This window comes from Arabidopsis thaliana, chromosome 5 (assembly GCF_000001735.4).
Source record: "Arabidopsis thaliana chromosome 5, partial sequence".
NCBI classification, from domain to species: domain Eukaryota; kingdom Viridiplantae; phylum Streptophyta; class Magnoliopsida; order Brassicales; family Brassicaceae; genus Arabidopsis; species Arabidopsis thaliana.
The window spans coordinates 23,089,866-23,106,089 of NC_003076.8; the positions used below are offsets into that span (position 1 = coordinate 23,089,866).

General features: G+C 35.2%; 4 protein-coding genes across 13 annotated transcripts; all 4 read left to right on the forward strand.

Moving 5' to 3' along the window:
* The first annotated feature begins 43 nt into the window (after positions 1 to 43).
* Positions 44 to 2,359, forward strand: AT5G57060 (60S ribosomal L18a-like protein). 9 transcript variants are annotated; one of them, NM_001345231.1, is made up of 8 exons: positions 44 to 95; positions 273 to 421; positions 762 to 810; positions 1,136 to 1,243; positions 1,434 to 1,548; positions 1,630 to 1,747; positions 1,869 to 2,221; positions 2,323 to 2,359. In NM_001345231.1, the coding sequence occupies exons 3-7, from the start codon at positions 801 to 803 to the stop codon at positions 1,929 to 1,931; spliced, it is 414 nt and encodes a 137-aa protein (NP_001318817.1). In that variant the 5' UTR covers positions 44 to 95; positions 273 to 421; positions 762 to 800; the 3' UTR covers positions 1,932 to 2,221; positions 2,323 to 2,359. The 9 variants fall into 9 exon arrangements, with proteins under 9 accessions (NP_001318817.1, NP_001330164.1, NP_974946.1 ...); NM_001345235.1 differs by lacking the exon at positions 44 to 95 and having other exon boundaries at positions 236 to 631; positions 2,323 to 2,334; NM_001345236.1 differs by lacking the exon at positions 44 to 95 and having other exon boundaries at positions 236 to 421; positions 762 to 849; positions 2,323 to 2,334.
* A 3,799-nt stretch (positions 2,360 to 6,158) lies between these two features.
* Positions 6,159 to 8,737, forward strand: AT5G57070 (hydroxyproline-rich glycoprotein family protein). Its single transcript, NM_125089.4, has one exon. The coding sequence runs from the start codon at positions 6,356 to 6,358 to the stop codon at positions 8,081 to 8,083; it is 1,728 nt and encodes a 575-aa protein (NP_200517.2). The 5' UTR covers positions 6,159 to 6,355; the 3' UTR covers positions 8,084 to 8,737.
* Positions 8,738 to 9,006: 269 nt separating this feature from the next.
* AT5G57080 (uncharacterized protein) lies at positions 9,007 to 9,722 on the forward strand. The gene is made up of 2 exons (NM_125090.2): positions 9,007 to 9,219; positions 9,441 to 9,722. Exons 1-2 carry the CDS (start codon positions 9,094 to 9,096, stop codon positions 9,501 to 9,503), a joined length of 189 nt encoding a protein of 62 aa, NP_200518.1. The 5' UTR covers positions 9,007 to 9,093; the 3' UTR covers positions 9,504 to 9,722.
* Positions 9,723 to 10,650: 928 nt separating this feature from the next.
* Positions 10,651 to 15,363, forward strand: EIR1 (Auxin efflux carrier family protein). Of its 2 annotated transcripts, none has more exons than NM_125091.4 (9): positions 10,651 to 11,169; positions 11,418 to 11,720; positions 12,101 to 12,545; positions 12,943 to 13,212; positions 13,511 to 13,778; positions 13,866 to 13,951; positions 14,027 to 14,184; positions 14,308 to 14,384; positions 14,525 to 15,363. In NM_125091.4, exons 1-9 carry the CDS (start codon positions 10,900 to 10,902, stop codon positions 14,589 to 14,591), a joined length of 1,944 nt encoding a protein of 647 aa, NP_568848.1. In that variant the 5' UTR covers positions 10,651 to 10,899; the 3' UTR covers positions 14,592 to 15,363. The 2 variants fall into 2 exon arrangements, with proteins under 2 accessions (NP_568848.1, NP_001331451.1); NM_001345238.1 differs by having other exon boundaries at positions 10,776 to 11,320; positions 14,525 to 15,173.
* The last annotated feature ends 861 nt before the right edge of the window (positions 15,364 to 16,224 follow it).

A 16,224-nucleotide genomic window follows, 5' to 3' on the forward strand; every position in this document is an offset into this window, starting at 1 on the left:
CAAGTTAATTGTAAAGTGGTGTGTAAGGCAGCTTTTATCCCCAAGAAAAATCATCTTTTTATCACATCAACATTATTCAACAATTACACAAAAAGGTAAATATCATATTTAAATGTGAAAGAATATAAATAAAATTAGTCTTGTGAAAAATTTAATCTCTTCGAATAACATTGTTTTATTATTCTTATTTCATAAAAAAGGAAAGAAGTAAGCGTTGGTTAGTAAAAGAGTGTTTTTTACTTTCTCAAGAGTTTCAATTTCTTCTTCTTCAGCTTTATACGCATTTAAAGCGCCGACGAAGTTGAACACTGAAGAAGAAAAAGAGGAGACGACACGATTTTTGTCTGAATTATCAGATTCAGATTTCGTTTAATCGCCAGATTCATTTCGAAAAATCTTGCACTAGATTCTCTTATCTTCGGTGAGCTCTCTCTGCGATCTTTGTTTTTTTTTCCGAGCAATTTCCGGTATTTAATGAAACGATGGATCGACGAATTGATTTATTTGTAAAGCTAATCCTGTAGACAACTGAGCTCAAAACATTCAATTTTTGTTAAAGAGACGAGTCGTATCTCGAGTTTGAAGTTTTCGCGGTTGCTGATTGATTTGATGGGGATTTGAAATTTATAGTGTGAGTTTTGGTTAGTTGCTGCTAGGGTTTTCGAATCACACTTTGTATTGTTGGTCTTGTGTTGATTGAAATGTATCTCTAGTCTTTGATTACTGCTTGTGAAATTCTGATGTTTTTATTATGATTGCAGGGAAATTGAAGATCTGGGTCATAAGCAATAGCTTAAAGCATGGACGAAAGTAATTATCTCTCTTGACTCTTCAACTATGAGCTTTGAGGTTAATTTTACTAGAATATTGAGTCACAGAGTTCCATTTATATCTAGTTACAGAGTTGAGTTGTGAATTTGTTTTGTCCTAGTTGAGATTGAGATGACTTAGATGAGATCACTAGACGACGTTGTTTCTCTCCTGTCCATTTTCATTTTTCATGATTTTGTTTGAGTGAAAGTGTTGGAAATGTACTACAAAGTTTTTAAAAGGAGGATATACACATATATATATGTGTTGCTTTGAACCTTCTTGGATATGTGTGCAAGTAAATATTGTATCTGTTTCATTGCAGATTCTAAATTTGTATCTGGAAACGGTAGAACCGAGCTGGTTAAATTCATTGCTGATAGGCATGCCAAACTCATGAAACAAGCCTCTCGACATTATTCCGCAATTAAAGGTTAGTACCACAACCTGTTTTACAAACTATTACCGCCTATGCACCTAGTCTTGTCATGTATACAAGTTCAGAAATTCTGATTCTCACCATCGAATATATTAAACGTAAGATGTGAAAGATGAAGCATTCATGTCAACACCTTCTTATCACTGTGAACTAAGTAAAAGACACTGTCTCTGTTTTTTGGTAGATGCTATGGCTCGTGGGAAAAAAAGATATACACTTGTAAAAGATGTAGACGACATGGAAACAGGAGCATATGACAAACCTCTTCCATGCTTTGGTTGTGGAATCGGATGGTTTTCGTGAGTACTTGTTCTCCTATTAATCCCATGTTATCTGTTTTAAGACCAATCCTGATTTAATCTTCATTTTGCCTTTAACAGCTTCCTCCTAGGATTTATGTTCCCATTTTTGTGGTACTATGCTGCATTCCTTTATTTCGGGAACTATTATCGTAAAGATCCTAGAGAAAGAGCCGGTCTTGCTGCTTCCGCAATCACTGTAAGTGCTTTCATACGATTCTATGTGTATGCATATTACTCTTAGAGATAGCTTTTGTAGTCTAACAATGTTGTTCTTGATTAAACGAAATAACAATGAATTCGATCTTAAATTGTTGCAGGCGATGGGCTTCTCTCTTGTCTTACTCGTGATTTTTGCTTTCCGGTGGTTTTACTATCCTTGAGATAAAGAAGTAACTATGTTAACTATCATTCATACCTATAAGCTCCGTGTTCATCAAGGAATAGTCTCGGAACTTGATGTCTCATGTACATTCACATAAACCAAATGAATTTCACTTCGATATTTTTCTCAAGTTGTATATTTTTTTTGTTGAATGAAAGTTTTTCAGTCCCTTACTAAGGTGGACCAAACTACAAGCCGTTTTATATATCCATAAAATCTTCAAGACGGCATGATGTGCAACTCTCAAAATGTAAAAACGGAGTATGATGTTTCCAATGATAGAGAGAGGTACGGTAGGTTCGTGTATCTTTTGTACTTATCAACAAAAGAGAAGTTTGATTGATTCGATTATTCTCAATCGCTAAAAGCTTCCAATTGGTTAATGCCAGGACAAATTTGTGGATCTCTTCCAAGTAATAATCGAATCATTAAGAGCTTTAATTGTTGATTTTATAGTACTAATCAATTACTACAATAAGACGACATGTAATACGATTGGATCATGTGGTATAAATCGCACGTGTGGGAGACAGACAGGCTGTCTGAAGAAACTTAGACGATACTTCCGATTCATCTAGCGTCTCTCTTTTCCCAGCCTGTCTCTTTCTCTTCTTCTTTTTATTTTTATTTTTAACTTTCATAATTATATATTTTATTTTCCTATTTTGGCTCGTTTCCAGACCAATATACAGGTATCTGTACCTAAACTCCAGATTTATGTCCATCTGTGTCCAATTATTTTAATCATCATTCTTTGTTTGCTATAAAACATTTCTTAAAACTGCATTTAGCAACAAAAATTTGAGTTTGAATCAGGTAGCTAGCTAAGACAATATCACTGTAACCAATTGAGTTACTAATTTAACACTCGGACAATTACTCAATTAGCAATAGTATAAGGGGTGGCTTCTTTAAAATCTTGTATTAATTCAAGGGTTGTTTGTGTTACATGATTTTCAATATGCAACTATCAGTAAATTACAACTCTATATGTTGAAGCTGATCACGGTCTCTTTTGATAAAGATACTTACAATTTTCTAAGTTTTGAGTCTTGAGAAAAAGACTGTTCAATGTTTGGTGGATTTGTCACATGTATGAACCATAAATAATGTTGATCTACTATGGAAACTATTGATTCGATGGCTCAGCAAATTTTTGGTTGGACAAAATACTTTTTTGATAATCACTTTTTCTTTCACTAACTTTTACCTGCCTACGTAAATCACCTGCAGATTCATTAATTTATGAGATATTAGAAAACCTTGTGTGATCTCTCGAAACCGATTTTCTCTTATATTATAAGCCATAATGTTTTCTTTATACGTAAATCGCTATCCTCCTTTCCTTTGGTTAATAGTTTTATAAGTATGATTTTAGTTAATGCTTACTTTTCTTTCTTTGGTCTTTAGGTTTAATAGTGGGACACTGAATATGAAAGTTTAGAGCCAAAATTTCAAAATATTAATAATATTTCTTTTTCACAGACAGAAAAGCTGGTGGCGAGGGCCATAATTTTAGGACTATCAAATTCTATATTTTCAAGCATTTGTTAGATTGTTTTTTTCTTCTCATAACATGTTAACTTGTTAGTTGTTACCATAATTTTTTATATTTTAAATTTTTGGGTTTGTCTTAACGTCAAGATATTAAGTAAATAATTTACAAAAAAAATAAAATTTACGTATATTTTAGTATAAGTTTTGATCTCTTTCTGGTTATCAAAAACGTATGATCCCAGCTTTTATTAAGCATTTAATTGTTTGTTTCCAAAAATAATAATAGTATGAAAATAAATTGGGAAATGGTGGTGGCCGAGTGTACAACACATTAACGATAAGGTGGAACGTTACAGAACCCAAAAATCAGGGTTTATATATTCATTAATTCGCTTACAAGTATTATTAGGTTGAAAAGTGTTTTTAACTAACACTTTTAATTTGAAATATTCATAATGTACTAAACTACAAAAATGTTAAAAGTGTTTATGAGAAATTAAAGATGAGTTTAAAGGGTTGGGATTGGATGCTGGTCCCCTTTTCCTTTTTCACCTTTTTTTATCAAGTGATAGTTTTTTAATTCAACTCTTTTGCTCCTTCCACTTATCGAATGTGACAATGTTGTGGCAAGTAATGAAGAATTTATGGTGCATATAAGATCTATAATGCTATTGCTACGCATGACCCATCGACATTTGATTTCAATATTACTTGATCAATCACTATTATAGAAGCATGATAACAACTCCTCTACCCAACAGAAATAATAGAAAGTATAAATAAGGTAATTTCATGCGTAAATTTTACGAATGAAGAATCATTATATGTCTTTGACTTCTATAGAGATAACTCATGTGGCAAAAGCGTAATCATAATGCAACATAGGGTAAATTTGTGTGTAAATCGTAGTTTACTTTTCTTTTGTTACTTTTTCATAAACGAATAATTGTGAGAGAAAAAAAAGTGTGTGTTTAAGCAGAGACAGGTTGACAAAAGATGCGGAGGTTTGGGTTGGGGTGTAGCGAGAAAAGGGTAAGTAAACACTTTACAATGATGATAACCACGCTCCAATTATTTCTATCAACAGAGCATCATGAGCATCCTCTAAAGTTATTTTCCAAACATATATGTAACACAAAATTTTAATACTATACGTGGACTTTTTCAGTACAAGCAAAATATCATACATTCCTTTAAAGTATCATATAATGTATAGGGTTTGTGTAGTAAGTAATACATGGAGTGATAATTATAACGTAATTTGCGTGGATGAATCACATAGTACTATTTAGTGACATATAGATAATTGGTTGGTAGTACATGGATCGGTAAAAGCATGTTTTGTGTATCGATGGCCAATTATGAATACATAAGTAAAAACTTTGAGTTATTACAAAATGTAAAATACGAAAAAGTGTTTGTAAACCATCTTGACGTGATACAAATAGAAGAAGAAAAACAGCGTCGTGTTGTGTGTGTTGCGTATTTAGCAAGTTCAGCAAATTTACGTCTAAAACCGTTTCCACATACTGTACTTTTTGTTTCACTGAAAATGTCTAGCTAGTGTATTAGCAATTGCAATTATGGCTAAACAGTTCCAAATAATTATTAACATCCACTTTGAACTAACTTTTTTCCAGTATTATTTTTCAATCCTATTTAAAACCTCTGTTTTTTCCCCTAGCCTTAATTATAGTTAAGAGTGGAAACAACTTTGACATCATTTATGTTTGTGTCTTCATGAACCACCGTGGTAATTAAAAGATGTGCGCCATGAACATAAGATATTTCTGTAACAGTAGTGATTAAGATTTAAGATAGTAATAAAAAACACGACTTGATGTAATATTTTGCAACTTTCGTGAATAAAATCCCGAGGTTTAGATCTCAAACTTTAAAATAACTTCAGGAAATCAAATACAAATCCAAGAGATTTGTTTTAAGAAACATAAACCTTTTAGTCCCCTAAAATATCATTATTAATTTCGAATGTTACGTCGTGTTATTCTGAAGCTTTCACAATTATCATTTTTTTTAACATTCATTTGTTGACTATTCCTTAACTAGGCATTATATTTTGTAATAAAAGTTGAAGTCTTACTTTGAGTAAGAAATTTTTTCAAATGTAGCTAGTAAAATCTCGCGGTATAATAGAAATCTTGTGTTGAAATGTTTCCTTGCTAAACAATATAGTATTTGATATGTCAACATATGTTCCATTATATGCATCAATTACTTGCATGATTAATGTAATGTTTGGTAAGCAAAAAATATATAAATCTCTTCTGGTCGACGGCTCTACGTTGCTTGTAAACAAGGGTTATCCAAGACGGGCCTTAGTGGCAACATCCTCAACAATATTTAAAATGAAATTAAAATTGTTTTTTTATAAATCATGCAACAAATCCGATTAATTATACTATTCAAATAACAATGCTGAAATTATACTTGGACGGCTTCGAGAAAATAACATATCAATATATCTCAATTTTTCATGTCATTATCAAATAGCTCTTTTGTACATCTTTCACAAATTTTTATTATAAATTCGTCAAACAATTATAACTTTTGATATTGTGGAAATTAGGGTGCATTATCTTTTTATGAATGCAAGTTAAGCAATTCGAGGAATTTTCCAACTCAATGATTTGAATCGAGTTTAATAATATTATTTTAACAAATCTTCGGCGCGACATCGTTCGAGACCATGACAACAATTCCTTTCCGTGTCCGTATGATTATAAATCTTAATCATATCATTTCCCCCTATAATAACGTACTTAAAATTATTAATACTACTATTATTGTTAATCTCTCCGCCACATAATAAGACCACTATATAAACGTTTACTCCATTAATGTACTGTAATCGAATCGACAAGTCTCTCTCTTCTCTCTCTCTATTCAAAAATTATACCGGCAAAAATGGACGATCAACCGCCGCTGATCTGGCCCCAGTTTGACTCTACCGGATATGCTCGCCGGAGATCATCGATTCCGGCGATTTTAGTTCCGGCGATGATCGGAGTAACTTCAGCGGCGATTTTTCTTGTCTTTGTGACCTTCGTCGTTCCTACGTTTCTCTCAGTCACATCTCAGATTCTTCAGCCAGCTTCGGTGAAGCGAGGATGGGATTCGATAAACGTGGTTTTAGTGGTTTTCGCGATTCTCTGCGGCGTACTCGCTAGACGAAACGACGACGGATTGTCTTCGGAGTCTTTACACGGCGGAGAAGAAGAAGAAGTAGGAGGAGGAGCCGTTACGAATGGTGAAATGACCGTCGGTGAGATTAGCAAAATCTCATCCTCGTCGTCGACGGTTTCAGAGCAGTGGTTTGATGACGTGTATGATTCTGATAGGCTTAAGATCTATGAGAGTGTAAGTAGTCGAAGTTTTTCTCATGGATTACCGGTTACCGGGAATGTACCGTTGAGGCGTAGTAGTAGCTCTTATCCTGATCTCAGACAAGGAGTTTTTAGAGAAACTGGCGATCGACGGTTCCGGTTTTATGATGATTTCGAAATCGATAAGTACCGATCGCAGGATTCGAGTTCTTACCAACAATTTCAGAATCTTTCTAAAACTGAAATCGAGGAAGAAGAATCTGAGCCTAAAGAGATTCAGATTGATACGTTCGTTGTAAAACCGTCTTCTCCGCCGCAACAACCACCGGCAACACCACCACCTCCTCCCCCACCTCCGCCGGTTGAAGTTCCGCAGAAACCGAGAAGGACTCATCGTTCTGTTAGAAACAGAGATTTACAAGAAAACGCCAAACGCAGTGAGACTAAGTTTAAACGAACGTTTCAGCCTCCGCCGTCACCACCGCCTCCACCGCCCCCACCACCTCCTCAGCCGCTTATAGCCGCTACGCCACCAAGAAAACAAGGAACTCTTCAAAGAAGAAAGAGCAATGCGGCGAAAGAGATTAAAATGGTTTTCGCTTCTCTGTATAATCAAGGGAAGAAGAAGAAGAAGCTTCAGAAATCGAAGAGAAAAGAGAGAATCGAATCTTCTCCGATGGTGGAAGATGTAACGGAACCACCGCAATACCAATCGTTAATCCCACCACCGTCTCCGCCTCCTCCTCCACCACCACCTCCGCCTCCATTGCGATCGTCACAATCAGTATTCTACGGATTGTTCAAGAAAGGAGTTAAGAGCAACAAAAAGATTCATTCCGTTCCGGCGCCGCCTCCACCTCCACCGCCGAGATATACCCAATTTGATCCTCAGACACCACCACGGAGAGTGAAATCCGGAAGACCTCCGCGTCCGACGAAACCGAAGAATTTCAATGAAGAGAACAACGGCCAAGGATCTCCGTTAATCCAAATTACGCCTCCACCTCCACCACCGCCTCCGTTTAGAGTTCCGCCGCTAAAATATGTCGTGAGTGGTGATTTCGCGAAGATACGGAGTAATCAGAGCTCTAGATGTAGCTCCCCTGAACGGGAAGTGTTCGATATCGGTTGGGGTCTAGAACTCACACAATCTGATGGCGGAGTTGAGACTAAAGCTGCCGTCAGCGGCGGCGGTATGCCGGGATTCTGCCCAAGCCCGGACGTTGATACGAAAGCCGACAATTTCATTGCCAGGCTTAGAGATGAGTGGAGGCTCGATAAGATCAATTCCGTGAATAGAAAGAGGTAACTGGGCTTTTTAAGGCCTATTATTAGGCCCATTACGAAAACGGCGTAGGTTTCAACCTCTTATGCCCTGCAAGGCTGTGCAATGCACAAGGATCTCATACGAGAAACATCTTCAAGGGAAGTCGGTAAAAATTGTTGGAGATATTTTATATTTGATTGGCGAAATTCGTTGTGATTTTAAGCAATGTGCAGCAAGGACTCGAGTTCAAAAGTTACGGGTAATATTGGCATTATTGGTATAGTTATTAGTGGTAAATGGTTTCAAACTGGCTGGTTAGTTTTTTGGGTTTAACCGGTTGAGGGATTTTGCTTTGGTGTGTTTTGATTATTCGGTTTGAACTTTGGAGTGTCAGATGAAAACTCAATAACTTCGGTGTTGAATGTTTTATATTTTGGTTGGTACGCATTGATGTATGTACAATGTATGGCCCATTGATATGAAAATATAGTTGTGGGCTCTGAGTTTTGTTGGGCCTACCTCTTGTGACCTTTCCCTCTCCCTTACAAGCAATTCTTCTTCAAGTTGGTTGATGATTGTCATAATGACTGGTTGTCGTATGTATCTCTAAGAATAAATTCATTTGTGTGTTGAGTGAGATTCTTATAGCTTACTAGTAATATGTATATGATATGTCAACTGAATTCATGTTTTGCAAGGATATCATTACCAGTACCGAATGATGTGACATATCTGATGAGGTTTGAGGTATTGAACTCTCATGATTGTCAAGTGATGGTCTTGAAGCTTATAAACGATCCTCAAAAAAGTGTTTTGATATTTCCATAATTCTTTAGAGTAGCTTGACCTTATTATATAATTCAAAACTTTGGCCTTAGATAATGAGATTCAGGCAGGGAGGTGACGTGTTACTCACGCGCGAGAGCTGCGCGTTCAAATCATAAAAAGCCGACTTGCTATAAAAGCAAACTTGTTGATGATGGTTCAAAATTTCGAAAAGCTTTTCAAATTTCTCTTCATATCGCGCGCTCAGTCAAAAAGCAGAGCCAAAGATGAAGAAACCGTATAAAGGAAAGTTGCCGACGGGAACTCCGTCTCTGGCAATGTCAACACTCGTCGTCGTTGCTTCCCTTCTCGCCGGAGCCTCCGTTGTCCACAACATCTACAAACCAGATCTCGTAAGCTTCACCTTCTCTTTCTGTACATATGTTAGGGTTCTCAAATGTATTAGGTTTGCTCACTTTCTTCGTTCTTGATAATGCCCATAAGCGTGATCGGTTTAAAACCATTCATTTCGTTCTCTGGCTCTGTGATCTCTCTTTTATTGTAATGCACATAAGGTGTTCGATGAATTGCCCATGAGAGATTTGTAATCTGATTGCTTTTTACTTTTGTGCAGAGTTTACCACCGTTGGAAAGTAGTGAAGTGGCCAAGAAGGATGATTCTGTAAACAAAGTTTGAATCTTTCAATAGTTTCATCCTGTTTTATCAGGCTACATTCACTTTGGTTGTTCTCTTTCAATTCATGAGTTAACAAAAAAACATGGATAAAGTTTAAAACTGAGATCACTTATTAAAGGCTTTTATTCTTCTTCCTCTTGTGAAGATGTAAAGAAGAACAAACTCTTTTTAGGTTTCTTGTTGGTCAATTCACCGTTTTTTTTAAAGAGATATAAGAAATCGCGATGATCGTGTAGATGACATAGAGACCAACGAATTGATGGAGTCTTTGCTACGGATTGTGGAAAACCATGTCTTCGATACATATTGGAACTTCAAAAGAGATTTTAGTGATAATCTAGTTAGTATCTCCATCGTTAGATCCATAGGTCCATTAGGCCCAAACGCCCAATCACGTGGCGTGATAAATACGTTAACAATTGCAATATGAAGAAAACACGACAATTAAATATGGAAGAGAGGCTAATTATTCATCGGTCCAATTGCCAATGTCTTTGACTGTAGTTAATAATAAATCATTAAGAGATTTTCGTTTAAAAACAAAAATACACCGTTTCAAGATTAAAAGATAAGTTAATTACAATTGTATTTTTCCTGATTAAAAATCAGATGTTTACAGGGAACCGCAGATCGCTCAGAAAGTGTAGTAAGATGCTCGCAAAAACCATGTGCATGTCCATCAACCTTCGCCGTCTCAATAGCTTACACAAAAATCGTTTTTGTTTTCTTATTAATATAAAACCTAATCTAAATTTACAAATTTGTTTTCTTATTAATATAAAATCTAATCTAAATTTACAAATTTGTATTACACGTACAAGTGGATCCAAGTATCTGACTCTACAGATATTTTGAATCTAACATTTGTGTAATTATAATTTATAATCTCTGAAGCATTTAATTTTACTTACAAATAATGTTAGACCACGAGACAGAAGGTAAACCAATCTTCCTTATCCCAAGATAAGATTCTTCAAATTAAATATAACGGCTTTTTGCAGAAGTAATAAAGATAGAAGGAATATCTAGTATCAACGGAAAAAAAGAAAAAATCTAGAGCACTTCGAAAAATTATGGACCAAAGAAGATTCAGACTGAAATTATTACTGTATTAGTATTTGTCCATTCACAAAATGCCGAGGAAGAAAAAAGGCATTTTGGTTTATATTTTGTTTATTTGATATTCAAATGTCCAACGATCCTCTCTAGCTAAGCTTAGCTATAATTCAATGTTTGAACACGAATCCCATTATTTTAACACAAACAACATTAATTAAATATCGTCTCAAGGAACTTCACTTCCTTGTCCATAAATACGTTATTTCACACCACATATACTCATCTATATCTCTATTTTTCTTCTTCTTCTCTCTCTCGCCGGAAAAAGTAAATCAAAATGATCACCGGCAAAGACATGTACGATGTTTTAGCGGCTATGGTGCCGCTATACGTTGCTATGATATTAGCCTATGGTTCGGTACGGTGGTGGGGGATATTCACACCGGACCAATGTTCCGGTATAAACCGGTTCGTTGCGGTTTTCGCGGTTCCTCTTCTCTCTTTCCATTTCATCTCCTCCAATGATCCTTATGCAATGAATTACCACTTCCTCGCTGCTGATTCTCTTCAGAAAGTCGTTATCCTCGCCGCACTCTTTCTTTGGCAGGCCCGTCTCTTTCAATAATCTCTCTATGCACATAATCTATCTTCATTAAGTGATGGTAGTCTACTAGTAATTGCTATGATGGTCAATTTTTACTCGAAAACATATTGGTTATCGAAAGCTTATAGTATAGTAACTATGTCATTTAACACGGGTAAATATTTTAGTTAACATTTTAGCTCTTTTGTAATATGTGTCTCTAAACACACACATTCTCATGTTTGTGTATATATTGTGATATTATTTTTTAGGCGTTTAGCCGCAGAGGAAGCCTAGAATGGATGATAACGCTCTTTTCACTATCAACACTGCCTAACACGTTGGTAATGGGAATCCCATTGCTTAGGGCGATGTACGGAGACTTCTCCGGTAACCTAATGGTGCAGATCGTGGTGCTTCAGAGCATCATATGGTATACATTAATGCTCTTCTTGTTTGAGTTCCGTGGGGCTAAGCTTCTCATCTCCGAGCAGTTCCCGGAGACGGCTGGTTCAATTACTTCCTTCAGAGTTGACTCTGATGTTATCTCTCTTAATGGCCGTGAACCCCTCCAGGTATGAATTTTTCACTGATGACCTTTTTCATATGTTTGTTCAAATTAACGGACCGGTTAACTCAAGTAAACTAGAAAATGGGTAGTTACTAGTTACGACATGACTACATGTCATTTTGGGATTCCTTTTTGCCTATGTAAATCTATAACAAATTTTGAGTTTTGTCTGAGTTCCTTTTTCAGAAGTCAAAAATAATCTTCAAAGTGACGTGTTACATTATTCACGCAGAATTTAATAATTAGTACAATATAAGAAATATCAAGTTATTAACTATAGTCTAGTTGAATTTTCATTCTTTTTGTACCGATTCGGTTATATCCGGTTTAAATCACATCGACTCGAAATTCATCACCTAAAAATATGGATTTATCTTTCATTAGACCGATGCGGAGATAGGAGACGACGGAAAGCTACACGTGGTGGTTCGAAGATCAAGTGCCGCCTCATCAATGATCTCTTCATTCAACAAATCTCACGGCGGAGGACTTAACTCCTCCATGATAACGCCGCGAGCTTCAAATCTCACCGGCGTAGAGATTTACTCCGTTCAATCGTCACGAGAGCCGACGCCGAGAGCTTCTAGCTTTAATCAGACAGATTTCTACGCAATGTTTAACGCAAGCAAAGCTCCAAGCCCTCGTCACGGTTACACTAATAGCTACGGCGGCGCTGGAGCTGGTCCAGGTGGAGATGTTTACTCACTTCAGTCTTCTAAAGGCGTGACGCCGAGAACGTCAAATTTTGATGAGGAAGTTATGAAGACGGCGAAGAAAGCAGGAAGAGGAGGCAGAAGTATGAGTGGGGAATTATACAACAATAATAGTGGTATGAATTTTTTAATATATATATATATATATATTTATTTTTTATTTATTTTTTTAAAAAAATATATTTTGCTTCTTTATAAATTTAAATAGATATAAGAATCGATTCAGATATTATTATTATTTTCCATCAGTCACCGGTGATTATAAGTGGGATATTATTAGGTTTAAAAAGGTTTAAAAGTTAAGTAAAGAGTTCATCAAATAATTTTGCGTAATTATTTTTTTCTTTTAACAAAATAATAATAATTTAGTATATCACTTCCAAAACTCTTAGGTTTTTAAACTGATTATAGTTTTGGAAAACAAAATATTAATTTTGTATTTTGAAATTTAAATGTGATTTTTTCATTATAATGTAATGTTTTAAAATAAAATTTTCTATAATTTATGGTCAGTTCCGTCGTACCCACCGCCGAACCCAATGTTCACGGGGTCAACGAGTGGAGCAAGTGGAGTCAAGAAAAAGGAAAGTGGTGGCGGAGGAAGCGGTGGCGGAGTAGGAGTAGGAGGACAAAACAAGGAGATGAACATGTTCGTGTGGAGTTCGAGTGCTTCTCCGGTGTCGGAAGCCAACGCGAAGAATGCTATGACCAGAGGTTCTTCCACCGATGTATCCACCGACCCTAAAGTTTCTATTCCTCCTCACGACAACCTCGCTACTAAAGGTTTATTAATCTCCAACTTATTTCATATTTTTTTTTATCATTACTTGCCACGCTTCTATTTTTTTTTTAACTTTTAGGAAAAATGTATAAAGCTCAATATCGGTTCTAAGTTTTTTTTATAGTTTTTTCAAAGTTTCAAAACTTATGAAAACTTTTAAACTAATTAAAGTAGATTTTTATTTGGTTCCGTACGGCTTTCTATAAGTTAGTTTTTTGGTCGAAGAAAGGTCATAATAAATTTAGTTTAGTATTTTCTGTGATATTTAATTATAATTATATTCATACTTGGTGATGACAGCGATGCAGAATCTGATAGAGAACATGTCACCGGGAAGAAAAGGGCATGTGGAAATGGACCAAGACGGTAATAACGGGGGAAAGTCACCTTACATGGGCAAAAAAGGTAGCGACGTGGAAGACGGCGGTCCCGGTCCTAGGAAACAGCAGATGCCGCCGGCGAGTGTGATGACGAGACTAATTCTGATAATGGTTTGGAGAAAACTCATTCGAAACCCTAACACTTACTCTAGTCTCTTTGGCCTTGCTTGGTCCCTTGTCTCTTTCAAGTAAGTACTAATAATAATGTCACAATCATATAACATAACAATATATTTGGGCAATTGCTTGATGTTGTTGATCATTTTATGGGACAGGTGGAATATAAAGATGCCAACGATAATGAGTGGATCGATTTCGATATTATCTGATGCTGGTCTTGGAATGGCTATGTTTAGTCTTGGTATAGTTCCCTTCATATATATATTTAGTTATAGTCTTTGGTGCTTTTTTTTTTGCTAATTATTGATACATATAGGTCTATTTATGGCATTGCAACCAAAGATTATTGCGTGCGGAAAATCAGTAGCAGGGTTTGCGATGGCCGTAAGGTTCTTGACTGGACCAGCCGTGATCGCAGCCACCTCAATAGCAATTGGTATTCGAGGTGATCTCCTCCATATCGCCATCGTTCAGGTGATTACTCTTTAGTCTTATATATATTTCAATCTAACTTACAGTTTGATGTTTTAGCTAGTGATGTTGGGTTTCTTTGAAAAATATAATTGATAAGAATATATATAATTGTATGTTTTGAAGGCTGCTCTTCCTCAAGGAATCGTTCCTTTTGTTTTCGCCAAAGAATATAACGTCCATCCTGATATTCTCAGCACTGCGTAAGTTATTTAAGTTATAAAATATTTAATTTTCATTCTTAAACTTCATTTTAATACTATATATAAGATATTAATTTGGTATTCAAACTATACAAAGTTACAGAGATCTCCTAAGCTAAAAACTTGATATTATTTTTCAGGGTTATATTCGGAATGCTGGTTGCTTTGCCTGTAACAGTACTCTACTACGTTCTTTTGGGGCTTTAAGTTATTATCAAAACGTATTTGCAAATAAAAGGCGATACGACCCAAAGGTGATTTTTTTTCAAACGAAAAAGAATAATTACAAGAACGAAAAAAGACTAATTCCAGGTCAGGCTTAGGTGTATGGGACCATGCAATGTCGCATTAATTAAATTATAGCATATGATAGTCGAAAATTTAGATAACTTTGTATAATTAATTATATGCACATGCATGTACGTGACTTTGTAGTTTTTGTTACATTTATTAAATTTTTGGGATGTGCAAGTACAATTATTTACTATTGATTAGTTTTTTCTATTTATCGATGGTCGTGAAGCATGTTATTAAATTACACTAATATTTCATCATATACTAGTCAAGTATTACTAGATCGCGCAGTCTGTTTAGATTAGATCTTGTGCTTTTCTAAATCTCCATACAATTCTTTATTTTGTTTTGGATCAAATGCACTAATACTTCCACATATAACCTTTTTATTTCATTTCTTTTGTCTTATATATTTATGTTTTTGTTTGTATGTAAAGTTAATTATGAACGTTATTTTTTTTGTTAAAAAATTATGAACGTAATATTCGGTTGAAGCTTGAAGGTAGTCGCATTTTAATTCGATGAGTAAAGAACAATCAAACTTATAATAGAATTTAATTTTCCTTTATTTTAGTATATACTTATCTGTCACCAATAAGATATCACTCGGACTATTTTTGGAGTGATACAAAGAATTTGCGTGGAGAAAGAAACATTTCAAATGAAAGCACTAGTCTAGACAATTGATTGTGTAGTAAGATAGTTGCTGATGATAAGTTTTGCGTTATAGACAAATTGTGCATATCTAACATGTGTGAATATCTTAACGAGTGATCAAACTTTTCAACCAAACTGTCCAAAGTTTTTATGAAATAGAAATTATTTTTCTTCTTTTTCCTTGCGTTTGATTAATTATGAGCTCCTCAAAACGTATCGGTGATCGGCGCTTGAATTTAAGTATGTAAATGTAATGTACTAGAAAAGATGGCTTGGCTCTGGAGGCGTTGACTGTGTAACGTGAAAACGATCACGTGGGGTATCAAAACGATGAGATATACGTTGGAACTCGCTCTTTGGTCGGAACGTAATTGAACGAACAACAACACATGAGAAATTCAATAACAATTCTTCTCTATATAGTTGTCCTGACCTCTGACTTATCTGACAATAGATCTTTTAATAGTTTACACGTAAAAATATTTATTATTCAATGAAGTGCGTAAGAGAAATAGCATATGTATACTAAGGGTAAAAGTATTTATACGTTTTGATGTTTTCAGAAGGTTTTGTGCATTGAGTAGGAGACAACATTTGCTCAGTGACAGCTCTTGTCTCTCTAGGCACCTTACTATTATAATGTCTCATCGTGAATCTTATCTTGTATAACAAATTAATGTTCATATTGTTTCAAGTACATTATAGCACATGTTTATAAACAAACTTGCATAAATACCTTAGAATTTTATCATTTTTGCTAATGCCAAAAATTATCAGTCTCTTACTAAAAGCGATCGAAAATGAATCAGCGTTATGAGCTTCTTTTTTGTTCCATATTGGATCAAATCATCAATTACTAATTAAAAGCAAAATGATACAAATCCTCAAT

Coding starts and splice junctions, on each gene's coding strand:
- AT5G57060 (NM_001345232.1), top strand. CDS start 1,099: ATGTGTGCAAGTAAATATTGTATCTGTTTCATTGCAGATTCTAAATTT. Junction 1,549..1,629: donor TGTGGAATCGGATGGTTTTC/GTGAGTACTTGT, acceptor TGCCTTTAACAG/CTTCCTCCTAGGATTTATGT. Junction 1,748..1,868: donor TTGCTGCTTCCGCAATCACT/GTAAGTGCTTTC, acceptor AAATTGTTGCAG/GCGATGGGCTTCTCTCTTGT.
- AT5G57070 (NM_125089.4), top strand. CDS start 6,356: ATGGACGATCAACCGCCGCTGATCTGGCCCCAGTTTGACTCTACCGGA.
- AT5G57080 (NM_125090.2), top strand. CDS start 9,094: ATGAAGAAACCGTATAAAGGAAAGTTGCCGACGGGAACTCCGTCTCTG. Junction 9,220..9,440: donor ACATCTACAAACCAGATCTC/GTAAGCTTCACC, acceptor ACTTTTGTGCAG/AGTTTACCACCGTTGGAAAG.
- EIR1 (NM_125091.4), top strand. CDS start 10,900: ATGATCACCGGCAAAGACATGTACGATGTTTTAGCGGCTATGGTGCCG. Junction 11,721..12,100: donor ATGGCCGTGAACCCCTCCAG/GTATGAATTTTT, acceptor ATCTTTCATTAG/ACCGATGCGGAGATAGGAGA. Junction 12,546..12,942: donor ATTATACAACAATAATAGTG/GTATGAATTTTT, acceptor ATTTATGGTCAG/TTCCGTCGTACCCACCGCCG.